General features: G+C 36.8%; 9 protein-coding genes and 1 non-coding gene across 11 annotated transcripts; 7 read left to right on the forward strand and 3 right to left on the reverse strand.

Annotated features, from left to right (window-relative positions):
* Positions 1-97: 97 nt before the first annotated feature.
* LOC17879245 lies at positions 98-2,727 on the reverse strand. 2 transcript variants are annotated; one of them, XM_006283659.2, is made up of 5 exons: positions 2,243-2,727; positions 1,127-1,582; positions 707-1,016; positions 488-613; positions 98-391 (listed from the first exon to the last, which is right to left on the reverse strand). In XM_006283659.2, the coding sequence occupies exons 1-5, from the start codon at positions 2,669-2,671 to the stop codon at positions 378-380; spliced, it is 1,335 nt and encodes a 444-aa protein (XP_006283721.1). In that variant the 5' UTR covers positions 2,672-2,727; the 3' UTR covers positions 98-377. The 2 variants fall into 2 exon arrangements, with proteins under 2 accessions (XP_006283721.1, XP_006283722.1); XM_006283660.2 differs by having other exon boundaries at positions 127-613; positions 1,127-1,579.
* Positions 1,654-1,740, forward strand: TRNAY-GUA. Its single transcript is given in 2 exon segments — positions 1,654-1,690; positions 1,705-1,740. It is a non-coding gene; the product is annotated as a tRNA-Tyr (tRNA).
* Positions 2,728-3,502: 775 nt separating the features above from the next.
* On the forward strand, positions 3,503-6,224 carry LOC17880621 (ubiquinol oxidase 4, chloroplastic/chromoplastic). Its single transcript, XM_006283957.2, has 9 exons — positions 3,503-3,843; positions 3,944-4,133; positions 4,274-4,367; positions 4,723-4,838; positions 4,926-5,034; positions 5,161-5,229; positions 5,385-5,456; positions 5,561-5,608; positions 5,818-6,224. The coding sequence occupies exons 1-9, from the start codon at positions 3,686-3,688 to the stop codon at positions 6,021-6,023; spliced, it is 1,062 nt and encodes a 353-aa protein (XP_006284019.1). The 5' UTR covers positions 3,503-3,685; the 3' UTR covers positions 6,024-6,224.
* A 1,178-nt stretch (positions 6,225-7,402) lies between these two features.
* LOC17879345 (death-associated inhibitor of apoptosis 1) lies at positions 7,403-8,501 on the forward strand. The gene has a single exon (XM_006284479.2). It carries the CDS (start codon positions 7,661-7,663, stop codon positions 8,282-8,284), a length of 624 nt encoding a protein of 207 aa, XP_006284541.1. The 5' UTR covers positions 7,403-7,660; the 3' UTR covers positions 8,285-8,501.
* Positions 8,502-9,062: 561 nt separating this feature from the next.
* On the forward strand, positions 9,063-10,345 carry LOC17877505 (probable plastid-lipid-associated protein 2, chloroplastic). The gene is made up of 3 exons (XM_006284083.2): positions 9,063-9,539; positions 9,662-9,857; positions 9,951-10,345. The coding sequence occupies exons 1-3, from the start codon at positions 9,097-9,099 to the stop codon at positions 10,263-10,265; spliced, it is 954 nt and encodes a 317-aa protein (XP_006284145.1). The 5' UTR covers positions 9,063-9,096; the 3' UTR covers positions 10,266-10,345.
* Positions 10,346-10,359: 14 nt separating this feature from the next.
* LOC17877994 (defensin-like protein 95) lies at positions 10,360-10,989 on the reverse strand. The gene is made up of 2 exons (XM_006286186.2): positions 10,828-10,989; positions 10,360-10,741 (listed from the first exon to the last, which is right to left on the reverse strand). Exons 1-2 carry the CDS (start codon positions 10,901-10,903, stop codon positions 10,539-10,541), a joined length of 279 nt encoding a protein of 92 aa, XP_006286248.1. The 5' UTR covers positions 10,904-10,989; the 3' UTR covers positions 10,360-10,538.
* A 1,279-nt stretch (positions 10,990-12,268) lies between these two features.
* Positions 12,269-13,892, forward strand: LOC17879333 (iron-sulfur cluster assembly protein 1). Its single transcript, XM_006284583.2, has 3 exons — positions 12,269-12,642; positions 13,113-13,167; positions 13,453-13,892. Exons 1-3 carry the CDS (start codon positions 12,345-12,347, stop codon positions 13,604-13,606), a joined length of 507 nt encoding a protein of 168 aa, XP_006284645.1. The 5' UTR covers positions 12,269-12,344; the 3' UTR covers positions 13,607-13,892.
* A 1,252-nt stretch (positions 13,893-15,144) lies between these two features.
* LOC17879665 (potassium channel AKT2/3) lies at positions 15,145-18,968 on the forward strand. The gene is made up of 10 exons (XM_006283059.2): positions 15,145-15,412; positions 15,684-15,902; positions 16,210-16,368; positions 16,466-16,523; positions 16,605-16,919; positions 17,008-17,247; positions 17,337-17,852; positions 17,932-18,007; positions 18,115-18,582; positions 18,719-18,968. The coding sequence occupies exons 1-10, from the start codon at positions 15,186-15,188 to the stop codon at positions 18,844-18,846; spliced, it is 2,406 nt and encodes an 801-aa protein (XP_006283121.2). The 5' UTR covers positions 15,145-15,185; the 3' UTR covers positions 18,847-18,968.
* A 4,276-nt stretch (positions 18,969-23,244) lies between these two features.
* On the forward strand, positions 23,245-24,666 carry LOC17880617 (transcription factor RLM1). Its single transcript, XM_006283993.2, is given in 3 exon segments — positions 23,245-23,280; positions 23,282-23,368; positions 23,371-24,666. Coding segments are annotated over 3 exon segments (1,164 nt in total). The 3' UTR covers positions 24,412-24,666.
* Positions 24,667-25,459: 793 nt separating this feature from the next.
* On the reverse strand, positions 25,460-26,569 carry LOC17879611 (putative F-box protein At4g22170). The gene has a single exon (XM_006286214.1). It carries the CDS (start codon positions 26,567-26,569, stop codon positions 25,460-25,462), a length of 1,110 nt encoding a protein of 369 aa, XP_006286276.1.
* Between the last annotated feature and the right edge of the window lie 99 nt (positions 26,570-26,668).

A 26,668-nucleotide genomic window follows, 5' to 3' on the forward strand; every position in this document is an offset into this window, starting at 1 on the left:
TAGTAAACTTCAAGATATGCATTAATATAGATAGACCCTTATACATCAATAAACCTATTTTTTTGCGATCTTTATTCAACATTTCTACACGACTAAGCATACGTAGAGTCAGTAACTTTGAGTTCGATCAAAACAGATCAGACATCTATATAGATACATACTGTATATACAACCTCGTACATGTTTGTATTTATAGATGAACCAAACCAAAAAAGTTGTCATATCTTCAGATTTGTAATTATACAAGTAAGGAGGAAGACACATCTCCTTGCCTCTATGAAAATCTCTACGGTACTTCATCATATCTTCGCGAGAAACATCATGCCAAAACGATTCAATGCTGCATGCATATATATATATATTACCAAATACTTGATTCATGGTATATTCACTGTCAAAAAGCCAAAAACAATATATTACAAAGATTAAACATTGGTAAACACAAGAACCTTTTCCAAACAAGAGAAACCGGTTTAAGCCAATATACCGATCGTTTTATTGAGCAACCATAGTAGAAGAGCGAGTTCAATGCCGAAAATTGTGTGCAACCATGATCTATCTACTAGGAATCCATACACAGTGATCCCAGCTTTGTTGTTCTCTAGGTAGGTCACTGCAAGAAAGAACAACAGCCCGATAAATATCGATCTTTTTTGTGATATATAGTTGAATGGTATATCAAATTATCCATAGAAAATATTCTTACCAAGAGCTTGACGTTTTTGGTATGAAATTGTATTGGCGTAGATGGGATGTATCTTGGTATTATCAAGATCATCGTCTCCTTCTCCTTCTTCATCATCAGATGTATCCACCGCATTAATGCCACATGGAGAAATTTGTGATTCAACCATGGAAGCAGTAGGAGTTTCCCCATCAAGATGGTCGAACGAGTCAACTGTGGCGCAAACGTTCCATTTGGCTGCAAGGCTGGTTACAGATTGAGCTTTGTGAGTTATCTTCGTTGCACTTCTCAAACATATGAATACTCCTGTAACCAAACTCAACGAACATAACTGTATACATACCACAGAAAGAAAAAACATTACAAAAGAAACTTATTAGTGATGATTTCAATCCGAATATACAGAACAAAAAAACAGAACCGGAGAGAGAGAACTCTTACCGCGAGCTCGCCAACTTCATAGATATTAACAGCAACACTAGCCCTCGTAGTGGTAAGCAAAGCCATGAACTGAGTAGCAGTAACAAGAACCAAAGACAAAAGAATGAATCTCCTGAACCGATGGCTAACAATCCTCAGATTACGACGGATCTTCTGATGCTCACCAAGAGCTGAGCTAACGTCAGTGATCTCAGAGGCGAAGCATCTAGCGAAATCCTCGAGACGAAGAGTCTGAAGATGGCATGTGATCTGGTAGAGAATGCAGACGACGATGAAAATGGCGTTACGGTAAAGCCAAGAAGAGAGCTGGAGAGTGCATGCAACAACGTGGCTAAGAACAGGGTTGATGATGTAAGGAATCTGGTTAAAGCCAGAGATGTACCACCAGATTCTGTAGATTGCTTCGAGCGTTAGCGATGGGAAGACGAAGATCATTAGCCGTTTTAGCGATCTCTGCTATCATCAAAGAAACAGAGCAAAAAATAGATTATTAATTATAGATAAATTAAAGTAGAATGAAATAATATCCGACCTTAGCTCAGTTGGTAGAGCGGAAGACTGTAGTCTGTGACAGATAAATCTTTAGGTCGCTGGTTCGATTCCGGCAGGTCGGATTTTTTTTTGTTGTTTAAATTTTTTACAAAACGTCACACTGAACTTTAACAAACAAGACAAAACACTGTCGGCCATAGAAATTAAAATTGTTCAGTGACGTAAATTTCTGTTCACTGAACTTATTTTCAAATACTTATTGATTATTTTCCATCATTTCAAGTTTCTTTCAATGATATAAGAGAAAGAAAAAAAAACACATTGCTAAAATGAAATTAATAAAGTATTATTTAAAGCTTTTAAAAATTTGCAAAATTGTAAAATGTTTCTTACTAAAAACAAAATTAGTAAATGATTATTTGTTGCGTTTACTAAAATTCTGGAATAAAAAAAAAGAGACTTAAGAAATTAATCAATTATAATATACGTAACAGTTTGGTAAAGGTTCTGGGTTTTTTTTCTTTTTCTTTTTTTTTTGAATCCTAGGTTTGCAGAAACATCTCCTAACAAATTTGAATCAAATTTTAGCTGGTGAGATTATAACCAAAAGAGAAGGAACAAAACCTGAATCTCAGCTTCGTGTTCGATCCTAACTTTGTCGCTAACATCCCAAAGCTTATCAAGGAACAAGAACTTTCTCATCCCAAACTTCCTCGACCAAATCGAGAGGCTAAAGAACGAGATTCCTGCGAATATCGACAGCGAGAGCTGAACAACGGCGTCGTACGGTCGGCGGTGATGGAAATCGCAGTCGGAGCAGACGAGCAAGAAGTGAGAGATCATAGGAACGATGACGACGAGAAGGAAGAAGACGGACCACGAAAGCAGAGCCGTGCCGCAATTCGACTGGTCGAACCAGAGCACGAGGGACATGAACGTGAACCTCGACGATGGAAACTCCGGTTGCGATTGTTTGTTGTTGATCGCGCTCGGCCGTGTCGTGTCCCGGAGTAAATGTTCCCGAGATCCTCGCTCCGATGATGTGTTCGCCATGAGAATTTTGGGAAAGATTCAAAAGAGGGAAAAGGCAAAAAAAAAAAAAAAAAAAAAAAAAAGTCGCGTTTGATTGGTTTTTTTTGTAAGCTATCTCTATACCTGTAAAATCTGTTTAAATAGTAAAGAAAAAAGATTTACGACAACTTTTTAATGTCTAATTCAAAGATTAAACACGTATTTAAGATATTAATTAACATAGGACTTGTATTATATTAGTTTTCAGATATTATGTGGTTTTTTATTTTAAATTTTGTTTGGCTAGTAGTTGGAAAATTGGAAAGAGTATTTTTCACTTTTGTTTTAATATCTTAACTAATAATTAAAAAGGATTGTAGACTTGTAGTACAGTTTCTTCAGCTAAATTATGAACTATTTTATTCAGGTGTTTACTGTTTTATGAATTTGTCTCCATATGCTGCTAACTGCTGAGTAGTTTCCAGCTAAATTTGGTAAAATAAAATAAATTATCTTCTTTATTAGCTCCAAATTTCGGACAAATTAAATTTTGAAATATTATTTCTTAGCATGAGCTGAACTTAGCTTAACTGATATTAAGGTTTTTTCACATTCGTAATTAGTTTTGATTTTTGAAAATTACAAACGTCGTTGATGAATTCACGGGATTAGTAAATATCAGTAACCTAGTCATACAGTAGTTAGAAATGTTAGTTATTTTCACGGGTTATAAAATCAGTTCTTGATGACGTGTCCCATAATTTAAGGGCCTCGAATGTAGCCCATTGGTTATTCAAAAGCCCAGTATATGATTCGAATCGGATCATTTGACTTAAGTCGGATCCTATTCTTGGTATGGAAATTTCTCCGGCCGTGATTAGTTGGACGCGTCGACGTCGATGGGGATGAGAAGTAGTGGAGAACCCAGAATATCCGCCTACCTTTGGGAACCGTCATTATTCGTCTAAAACCCTCAAATTTCCCAAAATTTCTCCATTTCTACCAAAAAATCTCACTTTAATTCCCTGTGAAAGATCTGCTCTCTCTGATTCCAATATGGCGGCGACGGTGGCGATCTCAGGCATCTCCTCTCGTACGTTGGGGATTTCACGGCCTTTGGTTACTCCTCGACGCTCTAGAGCCGCCGTTTCGTACAGTTCCACTCACCGGTTGCTCTGTCATCGTCCTGTCTCTTCTCGTCGCTTGCTTTTGAGGTGTGCCTTAGCTGCAGATGAATTTTTAATTGATTTGTTCACGTGTGATTATGAAATGGGTTTAATTTTTCTTTTGCTATGATGAAACAAAAATATTCAGGAACAATCATCAGGTTCAAGCAACGATTTTGCAAGACGATGAGGAGAAAGTTGTGGTGGAGGAATCATTTAAAGCCGAGACTTTTACTGGTAAAGAACCTCTTGATGAGCCAAATACGACTTCTTCTTCAACTAGTGCTTTTGAGTCATGGATCATCAAGCTTGAGCAAGGAGTCAATGTCTTCCTTACTGTAAGGTTTTACAACCCTTTTACTTATCTTAATTCTTAAACGTTGTCACTTGCTAGAATGTTTGATTGTTTATTCACGTCACAAACGGAAGTTTTTTCATTTTTTCTGATGTTGGCTTGTTTTCGTTTTCCCCTTCTCAGGACTCGGTGATTAAGATACTTGACACACTGTACCGTGACAGAACCTATGCAAGGTTCTTTGTTCTTGAGACCATTGCTAGAGTTCCTTATTTTGGTAAGTGCATCTACTTGTAGCTTCAGCTTCTTATAATATGTACAAGTAACATTTAGCAGAATATTAAGAGCTAGTCACCAGGTTTTATATTTTTCATTAGACAGTAAGATTGTGGATATCACTTGAGATATGTGCAGAAGAACATGGACAGAATAGTGGAATGTATATTTTCTCTTTCTTATCTCATTTGAAGTACAATTTAACTCTTAAGAATAAAAGGGAGATCCATCCAACCATAATCCTCTTTGTGGGATATAGGATTTGTGAAAAATCAATTCTTGTTATGAATTTGGACGCCAAATGGGAATTGTTTATAAGCTAGAACCTTATGCATGTTTCTGTATTCTCCTTGCAGCTTTTATGTCTGTGCTACACATGTATGAGACCTTTGGTTGGTGGAGGAGAGCAGATTATTTGAAAGTACACTTTGCTGAGAGCTGGAATGAGATGCACCACTTGCTCATAATGGAAGTAAGAACTAATATTTCCCTTCTCTACGAGTTGCATACACTTTACTTGCATAGTTAATAAAAGTAAAACGCATGATTCTGATCACAGGAATTGGGTGGAAACTCTTGGTGGTTTGATCGTTTTCTGGCCCAGCACATAGCAACGTTCTACTACTTCATGACAGTTTTCTTGTATATCGTAAGCCCTAGAATGGCATGTAAGTTTCCTTTTCACTAAACTAAAATCTAATTGTGATCTTCTAGAAAGTAGCAGAAAATTGATGGAACAGAAAAATTTGGCTTCTGGTTTATATGACTTCATCAATGGTTTGTTACCAATGCAGATCACTTTTCGGAATGTGTGGAGAGCCATGCATATGAGACTTATGATAAATTTCTCAAGGCCAGTGGAGGTTTGTTACTGATTTTTCTACTTTCTCTAACATTCCGAGTACCATTTACATTTACCTGTTAATGGATTTATTTGCCGTGAACTATAACTCAAAATTCCTTAACGATTTTTACATTCTGAATTTTTTTGCTTCATCTTTTTGGTTTCCCTACTCAGAGGAGTTGAAGAATATGCCTGCCCCCGATATTGCAGTAAAATACTATACCGGAAGTGACATGTACTTATTTGGTGAGTTGATCCATCTGGATTTGGTCACAATTCTTCAGGTTGTTAGAGTTTTTGTTTTTCCATTGATTAGTAGTCTCTCAAACTGGCCCATGTGTTGTCTGCAGATGAGTTCCAAACATCCAGAGTTCCCAATACTCGAAGACCAGTAATAGGTAGCACATTTACTTCGTTCTTTCAATCTCTGAATACGTCATATTCACTAAATGCTAAAAAGGTTTATGTTCCATACATTCTAGAAAAGAACTGTTCTTTTGACTCTAATATATGTACGGATAGTGCATCGTTCTCAGTTTGTGACTTGCTTTGGTGTTGAATTTAGAATCTGTAACGTCGTTGTTGCTTTGTGGTTATGGTTGGACAGAGAATTTATACGATGTGTTTCTGAACATAAGAGACGATGAAGCAGAACACTGCAAGACAATGAGAGCTTGCCAGACTCTGGGGAGCCTGCGTTCTCCACACTCCATATTAGAAGATGATGCTGAAGAAGATTCAGGCTGTGCTGTTCCTGAGGCGGCTCATTGCGAAGGTATCGTAGACTGCATCAAGAAATCCATTACGAGTTAGATAGAAAGGAAAAATAAAGAAGATTTGATTGTAACTGTATCAGCTTATGAAGAATAGATATATAAAGTGTAAAATTCCCATCATTATGTGTGTGGGAGAGAATCAAATACCAAAGTGATGTAAAGTTACAAAGATGAGCTTTAATATTAATCATCTAAGTTGTTGGATGAATTTGAAATCACAGCCATTGTGATAGCATAATTTGCATTGCCGGTTTCAAATTCACATTTTCTAAAGGTAGCATTCTAAAAGCTCAGTCATGTGTAGATGTCAGATGTACTGTTGTCACTGACAGTATTACAAATCCTTAAATTGTTTGTTAATTTGTTTCTATAGAACAACGATACATTCAATGATTTTGTAGTGTCAGTCTTAATGTTGTCGTCATTGACATGATAAGAGAAGCTTAAGAGCAAATGCCTAACTCTCTCATGGTGCCAGAAGAGAGGCATAAGAGCAATACATCAGATTATTTAGGATCGTTATAATACAAAGTACAAAATCATTGAATGTGTCGTTCTCTTTATGAAAAAAAAAGTGTATTGGTATTAGTGTTTTAGAATCTCGCGTTCTCCAATTTTGTAACTTTTTGTTGGTGGTTAGGTTGGGGAGAGTGTGGCGCAAAGACGACGTCGTTACGGGGGACATTTCACGTGGGGATAAAAGCCTTGCTTGATTCATGCGCTCTCTTTAATTTTCTCTTTTCTTTGTTTCTTTTCTTTCGATTTCAAAATATTTATTATACGCGGGGGTTTTAAATAACAAAAATAGTTTCCCGCCAGAAAGGTTATGCTACTGAATTAATTAACAATCATGTTTCGGTTGCGAGATTTCCTCAGGCTGGTTAATTAAACTTAATCATCGCCTTTTATTTCAGAGTTAAACGTCATAATTGCATCTTTTATGTCTTTAATATGGGTCTGAACTCCTATGCTGGACTTTTGTTTCGTTGGTAACATAAATCCTCATTATTATTCTACGATTTTGTTTTTTTTTTCTATTGTAAAAAAGAAAAGAAAAAAAGAAACTAATGGTACAGTTACAGATATAGCATTAACTTTTTTCCTCTTGAGTAAATATATATTTTTGTTCTATCAGAAATTCAGAAGAACTAACATTATAGTTGTACGCACCGATTGCGTAAGGTACGGATTTGGCTGGTAATGTAATTCTACATACTTGTAAATTGATTCGTCCTTTTGAGCTTTAACAATGAGGTAGATCAACTTTTACGAATATGGTTTTGAAATTTGAAAGTACATATATACTCAAGTTTATTCCATAATAATATTTGATTCCCCTAACAATGTTGTTGTTACTTGTTACTAGGACTGGTCCAACTAAATAGAATCGTTATAATTTGTTAAATAGAATACCATTAATTCGCGGGAAATCAAATATTTCGGAAACTACTTTAACAAAAAAAAATAATAATAATAAAGAAATGTGAGAGAAGAAAAAGGGAAAAACTCTGAAAACTTGCTTTATAATGTCATCATCACTGCGAGACCCAAAGATCTAAACAGTCTCCTCTCTCGGAGCTCTCTCTCTCTCTCTCTCTCTCATGGTGGCGGAGCTGATCTGTCTCTTTTACTGGTGATATATTCCGTTTTTCTTTTCTGTAGCTGTTCCAGTCGATGATGAGTGAAATCGATATCGGAACGACTCAGAGGATGACTGAGACACACCGCACGACTACGACGTTTCTTGATTTGCTCCGTCGTCAGATGAGCGGTCACGATCTCACCAGGAGGAAACGAACTCTTAAAGAACGGTTGCGATTCAAATGCATCGGCGGCTGCTGCGGTCCGACTTGGAGTCTCCCTCTTACTAACAACGCTGATCTCCAAAGCCCAAGCGACGAAATCGAAGAACAAATCGAAACCGGTCTCGTTCCAGAATCGGGTACGGGTATGAATCTCGCGACGGCGTTAGAGGCGGAGAGATATAACCGCGGAGAATCGACGGAAGCGGAGGTAAATATGACGCCGACGAGAGTTTCGCTGATGAGATTGCTTGAGGAGACGGCAGAGAGAGCCGCTGACGACGGCGGAAAGGAGACGGAGATATTAACGGCGTCAATGGGGACGTTAACGGGTAATGATTCGGTGTGCTGCGTGTGTATGGGAAGAAAGAAAGGTGCTGCGTTTATCCCATGTGGTCATACTTTTTGCAGAGTCTGCTCTAGAGAACTGTGGCTGAACCGTGGATCGTGTCCTCTTTGTAACCGTCCGATCATCGAGATCCTCGATATATTTTGAGAAGCGATCGGATCGGACGGCTAAAAGTCCTCGATTCACGTGATTAAGTGAGATGATCCCTAGGTATACGTTCCAAATTTTTAACTACGGTTTTGTGTACTTCGTACGTTTCTTTTGGTTGTGGAAGAAGATGATGTAAATGCTAAAAACAAAAAAAAAAATTGAAGAGGTTTCTGTTCACACGGCCCAGTTTATCTATATAAGCCCATTAATCGTATATTTTGCAGTGTGTTCAGAAACAGCCAGTAAAGACAATGTAAAGTAGTACGCTGCGGAAGCTCCTAGTCTTTTTTACGTTGATAGTAACATTTGCATAATTGCAGGACGCTTATTTTGAAGAGATAATAAAATATGCAAATTATTATCACTCAGATTACAACATAGATTATGATTTTTCTTTTAATTTGGATACAATTTAATATGATATTATCATGTTAGTATAGAATGAAACTATTAATTATCCTTTATACTATTTAGATTTAGTAATAAAAATTGTAAAAGTTAAATTAAATTTTGGATTTTTCTAGCCAAAGACAAAGAACCAAAGCAATACTCGCCTCACACCATCCGACGACGCGACGGTTAGAACGTCGATTCTCAGCCGTTGATCTTAAGTCATCACGTGGCAGAGCCGTAGGCGAATGTGCATGATCTTTGCGCAAAAGTCGATACTATCCCTCTAATTTTTGGTTGTGTAGTTGATAACAGGAGACCATTTACGTAATTTACGTTTTTCAGTGACAATATGTCTATAAATTAAGTACACGGCTCTTCATGTTCACTAGCTTCGAATTTGTAATTGAAGAAAAAAAATGGCGGCGATACAATTGTTCAACCAATTCCCCTGCAAAACCAGAGTCTCAACCTCATCGAAATCTAAATCCATCTCCAAGCCTCTGATTACGGTACCGATGAGCTCAATTATTCACCGTCCGGTGTTCTCCACCGGAGGAATTGCTGTTTCTCGTTCCGATTTCAGAGTCCGAGCCACGGATGCGGATGACGAATGGGGTACAGAGCCGGAGGCGAGAGGATCAGCTCTATCGGTTGCGGATGAAGCAATTGAATCCGTGGAGGAGACGGAGCGGCTAAAGAGATCGCTAGCGGATTCGTTGTACGGAATCGATAGAGGTTTGAACGCATCTAGCGAAACCAGAGCTGAAATCGGAGATTTAATCACACAGCTCGAGTCTAAGAACCCTACCCCAGCTCCGACGGATGCTCTCTTCCTTCTCAACGGCAAATGGATCCTCGCGTAAGTTTTTTTTTTTCCTTTTCCGGTGAATACTTTGTTCTGTAGATAGCGATTCTGGATTCAAAATTCTTCAAATTGCAATCGAGTCCTGCTCTTTAATTTGGTGAAATATCTATTTGCAGATATACATCGTTTGTGAATTTGTTCCCGTTGCTTTCACGAGGGATCTTGCCGTTAGTAAAAGTCGATGAGATCTCGCAAACCATTGATTCAGATAACTTCACGGTCCAGAACTCTGTTCGTTTCGCTGGTCCTCTAGGTACAAACTCGATTAGCACCAACGCAAAATTCGAAATCCGAAGCCCTAAACGTGTTCAGGTAATTGAACCATCCTCCACCTAACTAAGAACTGATATCTAATATCTTGAAAACGATTCAGTGAACGTTTTTGGAAATCATTTTTATTTGCAGATTAAGTTTGAGCAAGGCGTAATTGGGACACCTCAGCTAACGGATTCGATTGAAATACCGGAATACGTAGAGGTTCTTGGTCAAAAGATCGATCTTAACCCGATCAGAGGGTTACTTACATCGGTGCAAGACACAGCCTCGTCAGTAGCTAGAACCATATCGAGCCAACCACCATTGAAATTCTCTTTGCCAGGGGACAATGCGCAGTCGTGGCTCCTCACGACTTATCTAGACAAAGACATCCGGATCTCTAGAGGAGACGGTGGAAGCGTCTTTGTGCTTATCAAAGAAGGAAGCCCTCTCTTGAATCCTTGAAACCTGTCTATGTCTATCTCTTGTTCTTGTGTTAAGTGAGACAAATAAAATGTTCAATATATAGTGTTGTTGTAGGTTTACTACTTATTGATGATTACGAACTTAGTGTTATTAACGCAATACATACTGAAACAGAAGCAAAGCAGGCCCAGGTACAACAAAGTAGAAAGGCAAAAAGACTCAGATATAGATATGAGATTTATTTCAAAACATGAAAATTGCAAAACCACACAGACACACACAAAGTGACGATTGTTTTCTAATCATCTGCAATCACATGCTTTCCATTTGAGCACCTCTCTTTGAATCATAATCATGGCAGCACCAGCAGATCCCTTTACCACTGCCGACATTTAAGCATTCGCCTCCATGAAACTTGCTGTCCAATGCCCTGCATGGTTCATCGCAAGTAGAGCTCTTGGCCGCAGTACTACATAAACCCATTCGGTATTCACAAACTCCCCACCCTTCCACTTCTGTCCGATCCATTCATAGAGACCACATTTAGTAAACATGTATTTAAATATCAGATCTTGGAAATAAAGATTTTGGTTTTGCGTACCTGTAGGAGAAATGAGGAGGATGGAGAGACAAACGACTACTGCAGCAACAACTGTGCTCAACCTTAAGCTCCCCATTTAGTTGCTGATCTCTCTTAGTTCTTAGCTTCTTTTGTTTCTTTCTTTCTTTCTAGTTTGTTTTTCTCTCTCTCTCTCTTTCTATCTTTGTGATTGACTTATTTAGCTAAAAGGCGAAGTTTTAATTTATAGCACTGGCTAGGTAGTTGGGACTTGGGACTTGGGAGTTGGGAGAGAGCTCAATCAAACACGTCGCCTTCTTTAATTTTAATAATATACACTTGCCTGTTTGTAGCAAACTTGCAAAATAGACAATACTACTATTAAACTTTTAATCGTTGTTTGTATTGTTTTAATCAGTAGTTTGTATAATAGAACATGTGGAAGTGAAAACAATCACCAAAGATGTTGTATTATTTGATTTAGAGTTGTTAGTGGGAGTAGATAAACATAGATATTTAGAATATTTCGTTTGATTTCTTCTTTAGAAAACGTTAAAACACATCTTTTTTTTTTATAAGTCAACTTCAAAAATTGTTTTTGTTTTGCCAAAAACATGATTCTCGGAAACACATGTTTCACGATAGATGGTTATAAATTGTAACCACAACTTAATAATACATAGTCTACATGCTACTTACATATTTAAATATCATGTTTCTTAATTGCTCTCTTGCCAATGATCTTTTAAAAACTCAGATCTAGATCTCAGCTTCCGATCCATTTCGGCTTGTCTTTTTCATTTTCATGTTTATAAGTTTTGCATATTCATGCTTACAGCCAAAGATACGGATGCCGTTGTGTCATGTATTGCGTATTTGCGTTACGCTTACTTGTGAAATGTCTAAAATTGGTTCACTCTTTCATTGTTCCATATACCAGTTACTGTACTTCACGACTGTCATCTCATTTTCTTTTGAGGGACTCAGTCACTCGACTTGGTTCTATTTAGTATGGGGTGACTACTGATTAGCATAGTACTGAAGGTATGTTTTCTAGCATATGCCAACATATACAGTATATGGCAATGTTATGTTCTAAGTTTTATTATACGTCTTAAAAAGTTTTAATGCCATTTCTTTCTTTCAATAGGAAGAGTCATGGGAATCGCAATATCTGGAACTCGAACCTTGAATTTTTGGTGTATAACGTTTTAATGCCAATTTTTTTTTTTAATTCATTTTTAGATTTATGTAATGTTATTTTCTTTTTATCGTTTTAATGCCTATCTAAAAGCAGGTTATACAACAACAAAAAATTTGGAAATATAAAAAAGTCAACTAATCTGAAATTCTCCTCAAGTTAGCTAAAAAAAGGAAATAGCAAATATCCGAGAACCATCTAAGTCGTCCACGTGTCCCCTCGCTTATCTCTCTGTCTGAACCAAACCGCCTCCTTCAGTTAAAGGAAACCCTCAAATTTCGATCTCATTTAAATTCCAATATCCACGGAACATAAAATTACTTTCGAAACCCTAAAAAAGACGACGACGACGACGACGATGATGCTCAGGCAAGCTGCGAAGAAGGCTCTAGGGACTACGTCACGTCAATCAACGCCGTGGCCTGTTGGTATCTCCCGTTTCTACCACGAGAACGTCATCGACCACTACGATAACCCCCGCAACGTCGGCTCCTTCGATAAGAATGATCCCAGCGTTGGCACGGGACTCGTCGGAGCTCCTGCGTGCGGCGATGTTATGAAGCTTCAGATCAAGGTCGATGAGAAGACTGGTCAGATCGTTGATGCTCGCTTTAAGACCTTTGGTTGTGGTTCAGCTATCGCTTCTTCATCCGTCGGTATGTTTTGCCCCTCTATCCAATTCATATTGCCTTGTTTCGTGTTTTTTTTTCCGATCGAGGATTGAATTAGAAAGAATTTGATGATTTGAGATACGAATTTTTCAATTAGGGATTTTGATTAAATTTTTTCTTAAATTGAGGAATCAGGTTTCGAATTGATGGATTCATGTGGAGGCCGTGTTCAAATTAGGTTTCAAACTGACACATTAGTCTTCTTTTTTTTTTTTGTGAAATGAGACCACAATTAGCTAACGAGTGTTTTTAGAAATGATTCAATCGTGTGTTTGTAATAGTCCTAATGTCATTGAGAAAGATTTTGCCTTTTTGATCCGTCATCATATTCTGGCTTGTCTTCTATGTGGTCATTTCTGATTTCACTTTGAAACTTGCTGCTTAGTGCATTTCTGATCCTAGCGGGGGATATGTTGTTGTTATCTATAGTTGATTTGATTTATGTTTTCTTTCAGCTACTGAATGGGTGAAAGGCAAAGCTATGGAGGATGTCCTGACCATCAAGAACACGTAAGTACTGTTTATTTCTCTCTTACATAATCTGGCATTCATAGTTCCCAAGATATGGATGCCTTGTGTTCCTAAGTCACTGGACTTTGGATCTTGGTTTAACTTTTGGTTCCTGGTTACTGGTTAGTCATGTTTTACAGATATTATCATGTGTGATTCGTTGCATCATGCACATTCATGTTATCTAATCAGTTCACTCATTGATTGACGATTGATGATTATCTATTTGTTACTGGTTAGTGGTTAGTATGGTACATGACTTCTTTCTGTAATTTATTTTGCCAGCGAAATAGCGAAGCATCTTTCTCTCCCACCAGTCAAGCTCCATTGCAGTATGTTGGCGGAGGACGCCATCAAGGCAGCTGTGAAAGACTACAAGGAGAAGCGTGTGAAAACAAATGGTACAGCAGCAGCAGCTGGAGAAACCACGCAGGCTTGATTCCTTTTACTAATGTTTATACCATAATGTGTATATGATGGTGAAAACAGGGGAGAAGTAGAAGAGGATACATGCAAGCTATCATATGTAATGAAATGTTTTTTTTTTTTTTTAAGTAAGTTTCAGGTTTTAAGTATTTTGAATAAAACTCTGTTGACAAAAACCATCCAAGAATGAGCTTTTGCCCTCTAGTTTTCTACTTTCATATTGTGTTGTAATGGTTTCTTCTTCTTTTGGAGATGTATAACTTTTAAAGGCAAGACTATAATATTTCAGTTTTGGTGTTTTCTCATGTCCACATTAGAACTACCTCTTTGAAGCCGTTGCTATTTTTACTATCTACCGAGAAAATGGTTTTCTAAGACTTGAATTTGAAAGCCACTGTGTGTGTGTGATGTGAAGTCTTAAAAAAGCCTATTGTAAGACACAAGTTACACAACAATAACCCTGTTCATTTCAACTATCGGAGAGCCCGATTCTTTCCTTGGATATGATCTGTTTCAACTACTGGATCTGACTCTTCCTAGAAATAAAAAGGATCGGATAGCAAACTCAATCTCGGTCTAGTTCATACTTAGGCAACAACATGGTGAAGGAGCAAAGTAATCTAGTTCATACTTAGGCAACAACATGGTGAAGGAGCAAAGTAATCAGTGTGATTCTTTATGGGATCTCAAAGGACATTACTCCTATAACAGAGGGACAAACACGTCGGTCGATTAAAAAGTCTTTCCTCTTTGCCCTGTCTTTTCTCTTAAAGCTAACCATTTGATTGCTTCAAAAGCTAATATATATCAATCTAGAATATAAGTTCAATCTAGATGAATACTATACCGAAGATGACTACACGAATAGGGAAATATTTATATATCACCTTTCTTGTTCGCCTAGAATATGGTCCCGGTTTAGAATCTAATTCCATTTATCTCTCTCTCTCATTTTCTTCTGCTTCACTTACCCGCTAGTCAAATGTTAATAAGTGCACACAACATTCTCCTAGTATGTGGAGATTGAAGCATTAGCATGTCCTCTTAAATCTCTAAGTATATTCTCAATAGAGTTTATAAGTTGTTAATGGGGAGAGTTACATATTATGGACCCTCAAGGGCTTCTTAATATGCCACGTTTGATAATATAATTCTCTTACTCAACCTTTACCACTCTCTATCTTTTAGGGCCCCAACTTTCACATTTCATACCTTATCGCCAAAACATAAAATCAATCAATTTTGTATTTTTATTTATTTTGTTGTTTGCCTTATTGATTGTGTTGGATCCCTCTAAAAACAAAACTTGTGTCCCCCACAAAAACTTGCCCAATTTCACTTCAATCTTAACAAAAAGGACCACTACCACCACCACGTACGGTTTGCACCATACAAACCACACAAACTTCCCTCTTCCTTGCAATAATTACATCATCTACTAAAACCTCTCTCTCTCTCTCTCTCTCTCTCTCTCTCTCTCTCTCTCTCTCTCTCTCTCTCTCTCTCTCTCTCTCTCTCTCTCTCTCTCTCTCTCTCTCTCTCTCTTTCTTGTTCTTAGTGTTAACTTTTCTTTTGTTCAGGCCACAAATATAATGGAGCTCAAGTATTCAGCACCTCACTGCAACTTATCTTCAGACATGAAGCTCGGGCGTCTTCATCAGCATCGTGGCAAAGGGAGAGAAGAAGAGTACGATGCTTCTTCTCTCAGCTTGAACAATCTTTCAAAGCTTATTCTTCCTCCACTTGGTGTTGCAAGCTATAACCAGAATCACATCAGGTCTAGTGGATGGATCATCTCTCCCATGGACTCAAGATACAGGTACCATTCCTATCCATTTTATCTATGAAACAGAGAACCATATGATACTTGAAGAGAAAACACATCCTTTGTATCTCTTTTGTGTGACACAACAAAACAAAACGATCTTGCGTTTATTAGTTTCTCAGTGATATAAAAGGATGCCTGAATTAGTGATAATGCCATTAGCTATGAGCCTATGATATACCTCATTATGATCTTGTTTACCTTCAAGGAAAACGTAAAGAAGCTAACTATTGGATATTTTGATTATGTGTTTGTTCTGACTCAGGTGCTGGGAACTTTTTATGGTGCTTTTAGTTGCATACTCTGCATGGGTTTACCCTTTTGAAGTGGCATTTCTAAATTTCTCACCAAAGAGGAATCTTTCAATAGCGGACAACATCGTTGACTTGTTCTTCTCTGTTGACATTGTCTTGACGTTCTTCGTTGCTTACATAGACCAAAGAACACAGCTTCTTGTCCGTGAACCTAAACAGATTGCAGTGAGGTCAGTACATATTTTTTTGTTGTTGTTTCATATATGATCTTAGTTTTCACCTTTTTGATTTCACCTTTACTCCATAAAAGATGTGATAACTTTTATATTTTAAAAGTGGAAGAGACGACAAGGTTTTTAGGTGGACTACTGTGCCCACACCATGTGATTCTTTTATTTTCATCATCAGTTAGATAAATTTCTGTTTATGGAAAGAACATTAAGATTCCATTTATAATAATATTTGGTGAAAAGAAAGCTTTTTTAATAAATGTGTTAGTTATTTGGCTTAATGCTATTTTTAATATCTCAATTAAAGGTACCTTTCAACATGGTTCTTGATGGATGTTGCATCAACTATACCATTTGACGCAATCGGATACTTAATCACTGGCACAGCCAAGTTGAATCTCACTTTTAATCTCTTGGGATTACTTAGATTTTGGCGACTTCGACGCGTCAAACACCTCTTCACTAGGTACCAAAGTCCCCTATATGACTCCATGTCATGTACTCTCTGATCAAAATGTTGTTGAGAAAGTGACAAAACTATCATATTCTTTGTCTTGTTTCAGACTCGAGAAGGACATAAGATACAGCTATTTCTGGATTCGTTGCCTTCGACTTCTATCCGTGAGTGAAAGAACAATATCACATATGTTTAGATGTTGTAGTTGCAAAACATGATGAGGTTTTGAGTATTTTTTTTTACAGGTGACATTGTTTCTAGTGCATTGTGCTGGGTGCAGTTATTACCTAATAGCAGACAGGTATCCACACCAAGGAAAGACATGGACTGACGCAATCCCAAATTTCACAGAGACAAGTCTTTCCATCAGATACATTGCTGCTATATATTGGTCTATCACAACAATGACCACTGTGGGATATGGAGATCTCCATGCAAGCAACACTATTGAGATGGTTTTCATTACACTCTATATGTTATTCAATCTTGGCCTCACTGCTTACCTTATCGGTAACATGACTAATTTAGTCGTGGAAGGGACTCGTCGTACCATGGAATTTGTGAGTCTCATCAAAACTCTCACTCCAAGATTTGCTCTGTTCTGTTCTGTTTGTATTGTTTTCTTAAGGAAGCTTGTTGTTGCTGCAGAGGAATAGCATCCAAGCAGCGTCAAACTTTGTCAACAGAAACAGATTGCCTCCAAGACTAAAAGATCAGATACTGGCTTACATGTGTTTGAGGTTCAAAGCAGAGAGCTTGAACCAGCAACATCTTATTGATCAGCTCCCTAAATCTATCTACAAAAGCATTTCTCAACATCTTTTTCTTCCATCTGTTGAAAAAGTCTACCTCTTCAAAGGCGTCTCAAGAGAGATACTTCTTCTCCTCGTGAGTTAATTTGCTGACATGATTTGGTATATATACACCATATTAATTAATCATGAGTCTTGGCTGAACATGTGTATTGGTGTGATTAGGTTTCAAAAATGAAGGCTGAGTATATACCACCAAGAGAGGATGTGATTATGCAGAACGAAGCAGCAGACGATGTTTACATAATTGTGTCAGGAGAAGTTGAGATCATCGACTCGGAGATGGAGAGAGAGTCTGTGTTAGGCACTCTACGTTGTGGAGACATATTTGGTGAAGTTGGAGCACTTTGTTGCAGACCACAAAGCTACACTTTTCAAACTAGGTCTCTGTCTCAGCTTCTCCGGCTCAAAACATCTTTTCTTATCGAGACAATGCAGATTAAACAACAAGACAATGCCACAGTGCTTAAGAACTTCTTGCAGCATCACAAAAAGCTGAGTGATATAGACATTGGTGATCTAACGACACAACAAAATGGAGAACACAATGGTGTTGTCCCTCCGAACATTGCCTCAAATCTTATCACTGTTGTGACCACAGGCAATGCAGCTCTGCTTGATGAGCTTCTTAAGGCTAAGTTAAGCCCTGACATTACAGATTCCAAAGGAAAAACTCCATTGGTAATATTTTGCTTTCACTAAACACCATTTCAAAACCATACTCATCATCATCAGTCATTAATGGTATTTCTTATTTCAGCATATAGCAGCTTCAAGAGGATATGAAGATTGCGTTTTAGTACTCCTAAAGCACGGATGCAACATCCACATAAAAGGTAAAAATGTCATAGTCAAGAAGCGTTACACATCATACTCAAGAAACGTTATACTCCATGTCTTACGGATATGTAACTTAAACACAAGATTTTGAACTGTCTTGCAGATGTGAATGGTAACACGGCTCTATGGGAAGCAATCTCAACAAAGCATTATGCGATATTCAGAATCCTTTACCATTTCGCAGCCATATCTGACCCTCACATAGCTGGAGATCTTCTATGTGAAGCAGTGAAACAGAACAATGTAGAAGTAATAAAGGCTCTGTTAAAACAGGGGCTTAATGTCGACACAGAGGACCACAATGGCTTCACAGCTTTACAAGTCGCTATGGAGGAGAATCAAACATACATGGTGAATCTCCTAGCTATGAACGGTGCAGATGTAGTTGGTGTCAACACTCATGACGAGTACACACTAGTGGAGAAGAAGTTAAGAGTCGTGGAACAAGAAGAACGAGGAAGAGTGAGTATATACAGAGGACATCCATTGGAGAGGAGAGAACAAAGTTGTAATGAAGCTGGGAAACTTATTCTTCTTCCTCCTACACTTGATGACCTCAAGAAACTTGCAGGTAAATTACAAAACACAGACACAAGTTACGACGGTTTAGGTTCTGGTCTTGGACCGGTTGTGATTGGTTTTGGTTGATTAGGCTAACCGGGTTCGGTTGTTTGTTGTTTGTGTGGTGCATGTGCATGATAAAACAGGAGAGAAGTTTGGGTTTGATGGAAGTGAGACGACGATGGTGACGAATGAAGATGGAGCTGAGATTGACAGTATTGAAGTGATTAGAGATAATGACAAACTCTACTTCGTGGAAAACATAATGATTTAGAAATATTATTAACGAATTGAAAGTTTGAGATAAGAACGAGCGTGCAAAAAAAATTGTAATATTTTATATGCGTCCAATATTGAGTGAGATGTAACGTAACACATAGTTGAAGTAAGATTATACGTTCCATACACATATTGACAAAAGAAAAAGGAAAAAAAAAGAGTCGTGAATCTGAAATAACTATACAAAATAAATGAGTTCAAAATTTATTGAAAAAAACCTGATTTAAAACTTTTTCAACTAAGGTATAGTTTCTATCAAAAACATGAAAAAAGTAGACGTGACTGTCGTAGTATCAGTATCACATGCTATTGCTATGGTTTTCGAATTTAGCTAAATTATTGAGTTTTTATTTATTTTAGAAACCTATCTTTTTTATTTTGAGGTTGTACACGTTATTTTGTTTGCAAGGGAGAATTTTTATTTATTCTTTGGTACTGTGGAAACTACATAGTCGCTAAAAATTGAAGGAGAATGATCCACGCGACGTTCACGTGGATTAATAATTTTTATGATATTTCTTTGTCAAACGATGCGACTTTTTATTTATTTATTTTGCACCACTTGAAGTTTGGACATATACACTCCAAAGTCCAAACACAACCTTACAATTTCTAGTAATTCAACACTAATTTTATCCACAGTTATGATCATATGTGTATTTTATACAAATGAGCGAATGTGGAAGTGAAATAATTTTAAAAAATTAGATGAATAGATCATAAGATTAATAAAGTAACAAAGGAATCTAAATAGAAAATGCGTATACAGGTTTTGTTGAGCTGAATTGTATATAACTCTGAATTAAAATATAAAGTAATAAACGAATGTAAATAGAAAATGCATATACAGGTTTTGTTGAGCTGAATTGTATATAACTCTGAAATGAAATATAAAAATGTGAACTAATGATAAAGTAATGTCGAGATGAGTATAATGTGAAATGGCCAAATAACATTATTATTATTTTTGGTTAAAAAAGGGCCAAATAACATAGTACCAAAATAACATTCAAACGGCCATATCCTTTATATTTGTGATTAGTTATTGAAAAGTATATAATTCGTTGACTAAAAAATCCATGCATGTACATGCAGCTGTATATTAAGGACCTACAAAAGTTTATAATTGCATGAACCGTCGTCCACTCGTCGTCGTTAAAAATTTAGCTCGCTTAGCATTTTAATTTTTATCCATCGTGCAATTTAGATGTAATCGTGGAAGTTATATATAATACCATAAATTTTTTTTTTTTTTTTTAAAAATCGTGCAATTTAGTAATAAACTATAGTTATCATATTTGGAAAAGACAACACGGTTGAGCATACCAAACCTTTGTTACCTATAGTCATATATAATTGTACAACAAATTAAACTTGCATGTTCAAGTTAAAAGATGCTCCAAAGTCGTAACATGGGGGGGAAGTGTACGGTACGGATGGTGAAAACCTCAAATACCAAATCTATGTATTGTAATTTGTAACGTCGACGTTTGCGTTAGGGGGAGAGGGTGTTTACGACATTTTGCATCAGAAGAAGCAAAGACCCTACGGGACATTAGAGCATCTTTAATGGTATACTTGAAAGGATGCTTCTTAGTGTTGTTTTTGTATATTTATAATGAAATAGTGTTTTTTAAGAACCATACAAAAACAAGTAATTATAGGTTGAACCTTTAGGTTCTTATATTTTTAAGAATAAAATATTATAAAACATAATAATTATGTGTTAAATATATATTTTTTAAAAACTGTAAAGTTATATAAATTTACATACAACATATTATTTATTAGAAAATAAGAAATAGATAATACAAATAAATAAATAAATGTATGAAAAATAAAAAATTGACCTATCACAACTCGCCACGTCGCCTAAGACTCGCCCACCAAAACATTTTCGTTTCGAACCGAATGGACCTTGATTTTAGACTATTCGCATTATTTGGGCTTTTTATAATAGGCTAACATCCGAACGGATAGCCCGTTAAAGATGCCCTTAAATGAGACTTTGCGAGTGAGAGAGAGAGAGAGATAATGCTATCCGTCGTCTCCACATGGCCTTACATTATCTATGTCTTGTTTCCAGACACTAACCAACCACCAAATCTTTTTGCTTCTTTTGTTTTGTCTTCTTTTTAAAAAAAAAAAAATATATATATATATATATAGGTTTCAGATTTGGTGTTTTTTAAGATCTTGTAAAAATAGGTTTTCTTTTTATCTTGCATATTTTTATAATAATAAAAATATCTGAAGTGTAAATTGAGAAAAAAGAAACAGAAAAGACTGAAGATAAAAGAAAAGGAAAAATGGAGAGCCACAGGTGAAAAGTGGAACCGTAATGCTGGAGCAGAAAGAGCTAAACAATACGTTCAAAAAGCGTTTATTACGTGTGGGGTTGGTTCCCCCGTCTCATTCTTTAATGGGCCTCGTTTTGGCCCGTTTACACCCCCCTTCTTCTTCTTCTTCTTCTTCTCTAGCTCCTTTTTTTTAAAATCTATATATTTGTTTATTTGTTGGTGTCGTAAACATAACATAACTTGGCCAGGTTTGACAAATGGGAAGAAATTAAATAAAGAAACAAATAATTTAAGCAAAGACAAACCAAAAAAAAACATAACAGAACAAAGGAATAAAACTATTCGTGGTTGTAGAGAACATATATCAACTGTTTATGATAAGTTTCATTCATTCATTAGAAACTTCATTTTTTTAAATATCCAAAAGATGTAAACTCAATTTTTTAATATAAAACAAAGTATATACTATAGTGTAAATTATAGACTTTCTCATGTTTGATATATTCATTTTCTAGGTTCCGCCATCCTACGGTGATTATTTTTATCGTAATTAATAAAACCCACTTTACGAAACAATTTGACTATATTGTAAAAATATTAATCAAACAAAAGTCAAAACATTTGATTTTGTCGTTTTATATTTGGAAACGAAACGAGTTAAAAAGAGAGACTTCGGTGATCACAAGTATAAAGATTAGCCTGCGTGTACGTCGGTGACTTGGTGGTTGTACTTTTATATCCACAACAATTAAACAAAAAACTTCTTAAGTACTCTTTTTTTTTTTGGTTTAAGTAGAAACCCTTAACCCTTAAGTATGTGCTATATTATTCTCCATGAAATGCGGTAGAGAAAATGTGGTTTCGTTCGTTTAATCATTTTAGTCAAATTAAAGGTTTCAATCACATGATGGATAAATAATTTATACAGTTTTAAAGTTTTTGAAACTTGATATCACCAACATCACAATGACATCATACTATTTATTTATTTATTTTGAAAGTAAATAATTATGAAGACGAAAGTGTAAGATGAAATGACTTGTGGGTTGAGAGGGTAATGATACAACTGCAGAAGATTTTAAACATGTAAAAAGGGTCAACTTCGATTTTTAGAGTTTTTATTATTATTCTTGCAATCAATAAAGTTTTAACATCACTTTTTTGCTATTTTCTAGGGAAACATTCACCAAGAAATCGAAATTTTTTTTATCAAGTTCCGAGAAGACTCCATGAATTCATATTTGAGTGGAGTTTATATTCACCATCTCATTTCTATGCCTCCCACCTATACAATAATATGAGAATTGATAACTAAAATATAGTAGTATATATTTGCTTTTGTTTTTTTTCTCGAAAAACATATATTTGTAAAAAGTGTAAGCCTTGCCTATTTATAGAATAAGTATGCTAGAAGAGTCTTCTAACATGGAGTTGGTTTATTATGATTAAGAATTTTGGCGTTTTACATCATAATTAAGACCTATAATTTGGGTTTAGCCTTTGTCCCTTGAAATATAGAAAACGATTCATTCCCTATTTAATTTTATACTAGTAATAGTAGTATTTTGCTTTAAAAAATCAAGTTTGGTGAGGAGAGTTAATGAGTTGGGTGGTATATAGAAGAAGAAGAAGAGAACAAGACACATAAGGCTTTCTTCTACTTTAGGCTGTTGAAGATTTTTTTCTTTTATTAACGTACAAATGTGTAATGATGTTACTGTTCCTGTGTTAACACAAAAACTAGTAGATATCTACAACTGTTGCATTTGCATATGATCAGTCCTAAAACTTGACTAATCACATTGTGTCATCAAAAGGGTAAAAATGAATTTAGAGTTAAATGTCCACGTCTAAAGTAATAAATAAAACTAAATGTTTGATTTGTCCAAAAAAAAAAAAAAAAAACTAAATGCTTGATTACAGAGATATTTTTCCAATCACAAGCAACAAAACAACCCAAAATATTTATTATTCTAATACTATAAATAAAACTATTAATTTTTTTTTTTTTAACGCTGACTATTAATTATTATGAAGCTAATAAAAAAGGAAATAAAAAATAAATAAATATGGTACATAATATTGCGTAATTAATGTACTGGTCTGCAAAAAATATACATATATGGTCTACACTACACCTGCTTCGCTCTCTCTCTCTCTAACATTCCATTAATTTATTATCTTCTTCAACCTTCCAAGTTCCAAAGTCTCTCTCTTTCTCTGCAACAATGGATAGTCCGACGAGCATACGTAGTAAACCACCACCGGAGACTCTTTCTCCTTGCGGTAGCCAACGTCGGAGAAGCAGCTGCGACTCTAACCCACCTGAGTTCGAGTTCTGGCGTCTATCCAACAACTCTTCGTTTCCTCAACCCGACTCAGATCTCCTCTCCGCCGACGAGCTTTTCCACGACGGCGTTCTTTTACCTCTTCATCTCCTCTCCGTCAAATCAGAGCTTCCAGCCGACCCGAATATCCCGGAATGCGACCCGGATCCATCTCCTTCTCCCGCTGCTTTGATTACAGAGCAAAAAACAGAGCTTGAACCCGGTTTAGGATCCGAGTTGACCCGAGAGACTACGGTTTCGAAGCGGTGGAGAGATATTTTCAGGAAGAGCGAAACCAAACCGCCGGGGAAGAAAGAGAAGGTGAAGGAGAGTAAGAAGAAGGACAAGAAAATCGGGTCGGGTCCTGGTTCGGGTTCTGGAGCGGAGCTGAACATCAACATTTGGCCGTTTTCAAGAAGTAGATCCGCTGGGAACAACGTGACCCGGCCGAGAATGTCTTTCGGAGCTCCGACGACCCGGAAAGTCAGCAGCGCCCCGTGCTCACGTAGCAACTCCACCGGAGAATCTAAGTCGAGGAAGTGGCCGAGTAGTCCAGGTCGTAACGGTGTGCATCTTGGACGGAGCAGCCCGGTTTGGCAAGTCCGTCGTGGAGGTGGAGGAGCTCCGGCTGGGAAAACGGTACCCGAACCGATGGGTCGGGCTGTGGGCAAAAGGGAGGTTCCCGAGACACGTAGGGGTAAAACGGTAATTGAGAGCAATAACAATAAAGCAAAAGTGTTGAACTTGAACGTGCCTATGTGCATCGGTTATCGGAGCCGGTTAAGCTGCAGAACCGACGAGAGTGGTGGTAATAGTAACAACATTGGGAGTGACAACAACGATAGTAATAACAACGCCAATCCTATGAATCCTAATCCTAATCCTAATGGTTTATTTGGCTTTCGTAATCTCTTCGTTAAGAAAGTTTATTGACCTTTTATTTGTTTTGGCTTTTGTATGATATTATACTAGTAGTAAATTAGTAATCTTTTGTAAAAGTGTTCATTTTATCAAAAAGACCCTCTTATTATATAGTCCCGAGGGTCCATTTATATTGTTCTTAATCCCTTTGTTGCTACTTTTGCTGTTTAGTACGATGTGTGTGTGTGGATTCAGGCAGATTGATTATATAATTATATCATGTAAATTAGAACTCGATCGCTTTTTAATATTATCATGGGTTGGTTTCATGTTGACGTAATCTAAGGTTTTTTTATCTATAAGATTGTTTTCTCATTGTTTTTAACTTGCTTTTTAAAAGTAGCTTCGAATAATATATCTTTGGAGAGGTTTCACAACAAATCTTCCAAGGTGGTAATAATGCTTCTGAAAATGTTGGAATATATAGGTCCTCTTTTTGTTTTCAACCAAGTAAATTCATAGACAAAACTTGTAGTCACAAAAACAGGAGTCAGAAGATGTTCTCAAGGTTGAGGACCTAGCACTGGAATCTGTTCCTTCTTGGTCTACAAGGTTTATTCATGGGTTTTAAGAAAATATGACCAAGCTTTAATATTGGATTCTAGACATTGCTATGCTCTTTAATAAAATTTCATTGGTAGTCATGAGAATAACATAGGTGATGTCTTTAAATTCAGTCTCATGACAGAGAAGGTGGAGCCACTGCATACATAACTGATTGTTCCTCAGTTAAGTGCTCGGAAGGTTCTTACCAAGTTCCACATATACATGATCGAGTTGCGATTCTTCTTGTATAGTCTATCGTATCTCTAATCTCTTTAGTTTTGCGCTTTGCAAGTTGCGATTTTGACAAAGTAAGTTGTATAAAGGAAACATTTTAAAACAACCAAAATTGTTCCTTCTAAGAAAAACATATATAATATAGCCAAGACCATATTTTCTAGCCTAAAAAATCAATCATGAGTTAGAGAAAAAAAAAACAACCATCAAGGTCTAGAGAGTTGAAAGGATGAACAATCATGCTTGTGCAGTTGCTCCATAGCATAACAAGAGAACAACATCATTTAAGCGTGAAACTAGGTACGAACCACTGAGCTCTATATAATTGAAATGAAGAATTACCAAATGTGTGCAGCGGGCTCCGTCTTCTATGTCTCAAGATTGAAGGTAAACATACAACGAATCCATCAATGTCATTGGCGAGCACAGTGATGCCTTGATCCAAAAGAATCGACTCATCTCTCAGAGAATGTATCCGACGTTGTGGTTTCTTTTGTAGGTCTGATGAATGAACCTCAAAAACCCTGAAGGACCAGTTTCTAGAACCCATTACCCACATTTGTTCAACCTTGAGGATTTTTCCTGTCAATGTGACTACAAGTCTTGTGATACTACTGTACCATTCCCTAGGTGGTGGACGAGGCTGACATTTGTCCACAGAGACCATCCACTGAAAGGTTTGTTGTGGAATCTCTCCAGACAAATCAAAGATTTTGAAGACATCATTTTTGCTAAGGAAGTAAAGCTTGTGATCCCTGTAAACCATGTCGAAACAACCTAAAGTTTCCGGAATCTTGTTCCACAAGGTATCTCCTTTCTTGGAATAAACCACACACCATCTTCCAAATCCCCATATAACAACGTAATCTTTGGTTTTCTCGTCAATCCAAAACACAGGGGACCGTACATTCCTACCTTGGTATATCATTTTTTGCCTACCTGTAGTGTGTAACTCATAATCTTCCCATAATAACTTCACGGGAGGTAGATTGATCCTCTCGTGGGTAAAGAGGTTCACAATGTACATCTCATTTAGAGTATATTTTTTCATAAGGAGCCAGCTTCCATAGGTTGCCTTACATACACTCTTTGCAAACTCAACACCAAGATCTTGCGTTTTGTAATGTTTGTATTTCTCATCAAGATTGAACAACGTACATGAATAGTTGTTGTTGTTGTTGTTGTTGTTGACTTCAGGGAAGAGAATCAGCCAGTGGATCTGATTTCTGGGCACGGATTGTCTCGAAGCAGAGTGCCAAGACGAACACACCGATTTAGCTCTTTGAAAATTAGCAAAGCTAAGGCGTTCAAACACCGAGTTCAAGAGGTCTAGAGGAAGCTCCGACCAGGAATGGGATATATGAGGTTTAGTGTTTCGTTTCTTCTCCATAGTAATAAAATGGAGAAACAGGGGAATGGTAAAATGGAGAAACAGGGGAAATCTAGGAAACTATATTATATAGTCTAAAAACGAATGACTTGGTTTGCC

This window comes from Capsella rubella, unplaced genomic scaffold, assembly GCF_000375325.1.
Source record: "Capsella rubella cultivar Monte Gargano unplaced genomic scaffold, Caprub1_0 scaffold_7, whole genome shotgun sequence".
NCBI lineage: Eukaryota > Viridiplantae > Streptophyta > Magnoliopsida > Brassicales > Brassicaceae > Capsella > Capsella rubella.

Excerpts from the sequence above, each read along its gene's own strand:
- LOC17879245 (XM_006283659.2), bottom strand. The coding sequence starts at position 2,671 with ATGGCGAACACATCATCGGAGCGAGGATCTCGGGAACATTTACTCCGG. Across the intron at positions 1,017-1,126 it reads ATGAAGTTGGCGAGCTCGCG|TTATGTTCGTTGAGTTTGGT; the intron begins GTAAGAGTTCTC and ends GTATGTATACAG. Across the intron at positions 614-706 it reads CCAAAAACGTCAAGCTCTTG|TGACCTACCTAGAGAACAAC; the intron begins GTAAGAATATTT and ends TCTTTCTTGCAG.
- LOC17880621 (XM_006283957.2), top strand. The coding sequence starts at position 3,686 with ATGGCGGCGACGGTGGCGATCTCAGGCATCTCCTCTCGTACGTTGGGG. Across the intron at positions 5,230-5,384 it reads ATTTCTCAAGGCCAGTGGAG|AGGAGTTGAAGAATATGCCT; the intron begins GTTTGTTACTGA and ends TTCCCTACTCAG. Across the intron at positions 5,457-5,560 it reads AAGTGACATGTACTTATTTG|ATGAGTTCCAAACATCCAGA; the intron begins GTGAGTTGATCC and ends TGTTGTCTGCAG.
- LOC17879345 (XM_006284479.2), top strand. The coding sequence starts at position 7,661 with ATGATGAGTGAAATCGATATCGGAACGACTCAGAGGATGACTGAGACA.
- LOC17877505 (XM_006284083.2), top strand. The coding sequence starts at position 9,097 with ATGGCGGCGATACAATTGTTCAACCAATTCCCCTGCAAAACCAGAGTC. Across the intron at positions 9,540-9,661 it reads AACGGCAAATGGATCCTCGC|ATATACATCGTTTGTGAATT; the intron begins GTAAGTTTTTTT and ends ATCTATTTGCAG. Across the intron at positions 9,858-9,950 it reads GAAGCCCTAAACGTGTTCAG|ATTAAGTTTGAGCAAGGCGT; the intron begins GTAATTGAACCA and ends TTTTATTTGCAG.
- LOC17877994 (XM_006286186.2), bottom strand. The coding sequence starts at position 10,903 with ATGGGGAGCTTAAGGTTGAGCACAGTTGTTGCTGCAGTAGTCGTTTGT. Across the intron at positions 10,742-10,827 it reads CCTCCTCATTTCTCCTACAG|AAGTGGAAGGGTGGGGAGTT; the intron begins GTACGCAAAACC and ends TGGATCGGACAG.
- LOC17879333 (XM_006284583.2), top strand. The coding sequence starts at position 12,345 with ATGATGCTCAGGCAAGCTGCGAAGAAGGCTCTAGGGACTACGTCACGT. Across the intron at positions 12,643-13,112 it reads TATCGCTTCTTCATCCGTCG|CTACTGAATGGGTGAAAGGC; the intron begins GTATGTTTTGCC and ends GTTTTCTTTCAG. Across the intron at positions 13,168-13,452 it reads GTCCTGACCATCAAGAACAC|CGAAATAGCGAAGCATCTTT; the intron begins GTAAGTACTGTT and ends TTATTTTGCCAG.
- LOC17879665 (XM_006283059.2), top strand. The coding sequence starts at position 15,186 with ATGGAGCTCAAGTATTCAGCACCTCACTGCAACTTATCTTCAGACATG. Across the intron at positions 17,248-17,336 it reads GAGAGATACTTCTTCTCCTC|GTTTCAAAAATGAAGGCTGA; the intron begins GTGAGTTAATTT and ends TGGTGTGATTAG. Across the intron at positions 18,008-18,114 it reads ATGCAACATCCACATAAAAG|ATGTGAATGGTAACACGGCT; the intron begins GTAAAAATGTCA and ends ACTGTCTTGCAG.
- LOC17879611 (XM_006286214.1), bottom strand. The coding sequence starts at position 26,569 with ATGGAGAAGAAACGAAACACTAAACCTCATATATCCCATTCCTGGTCG.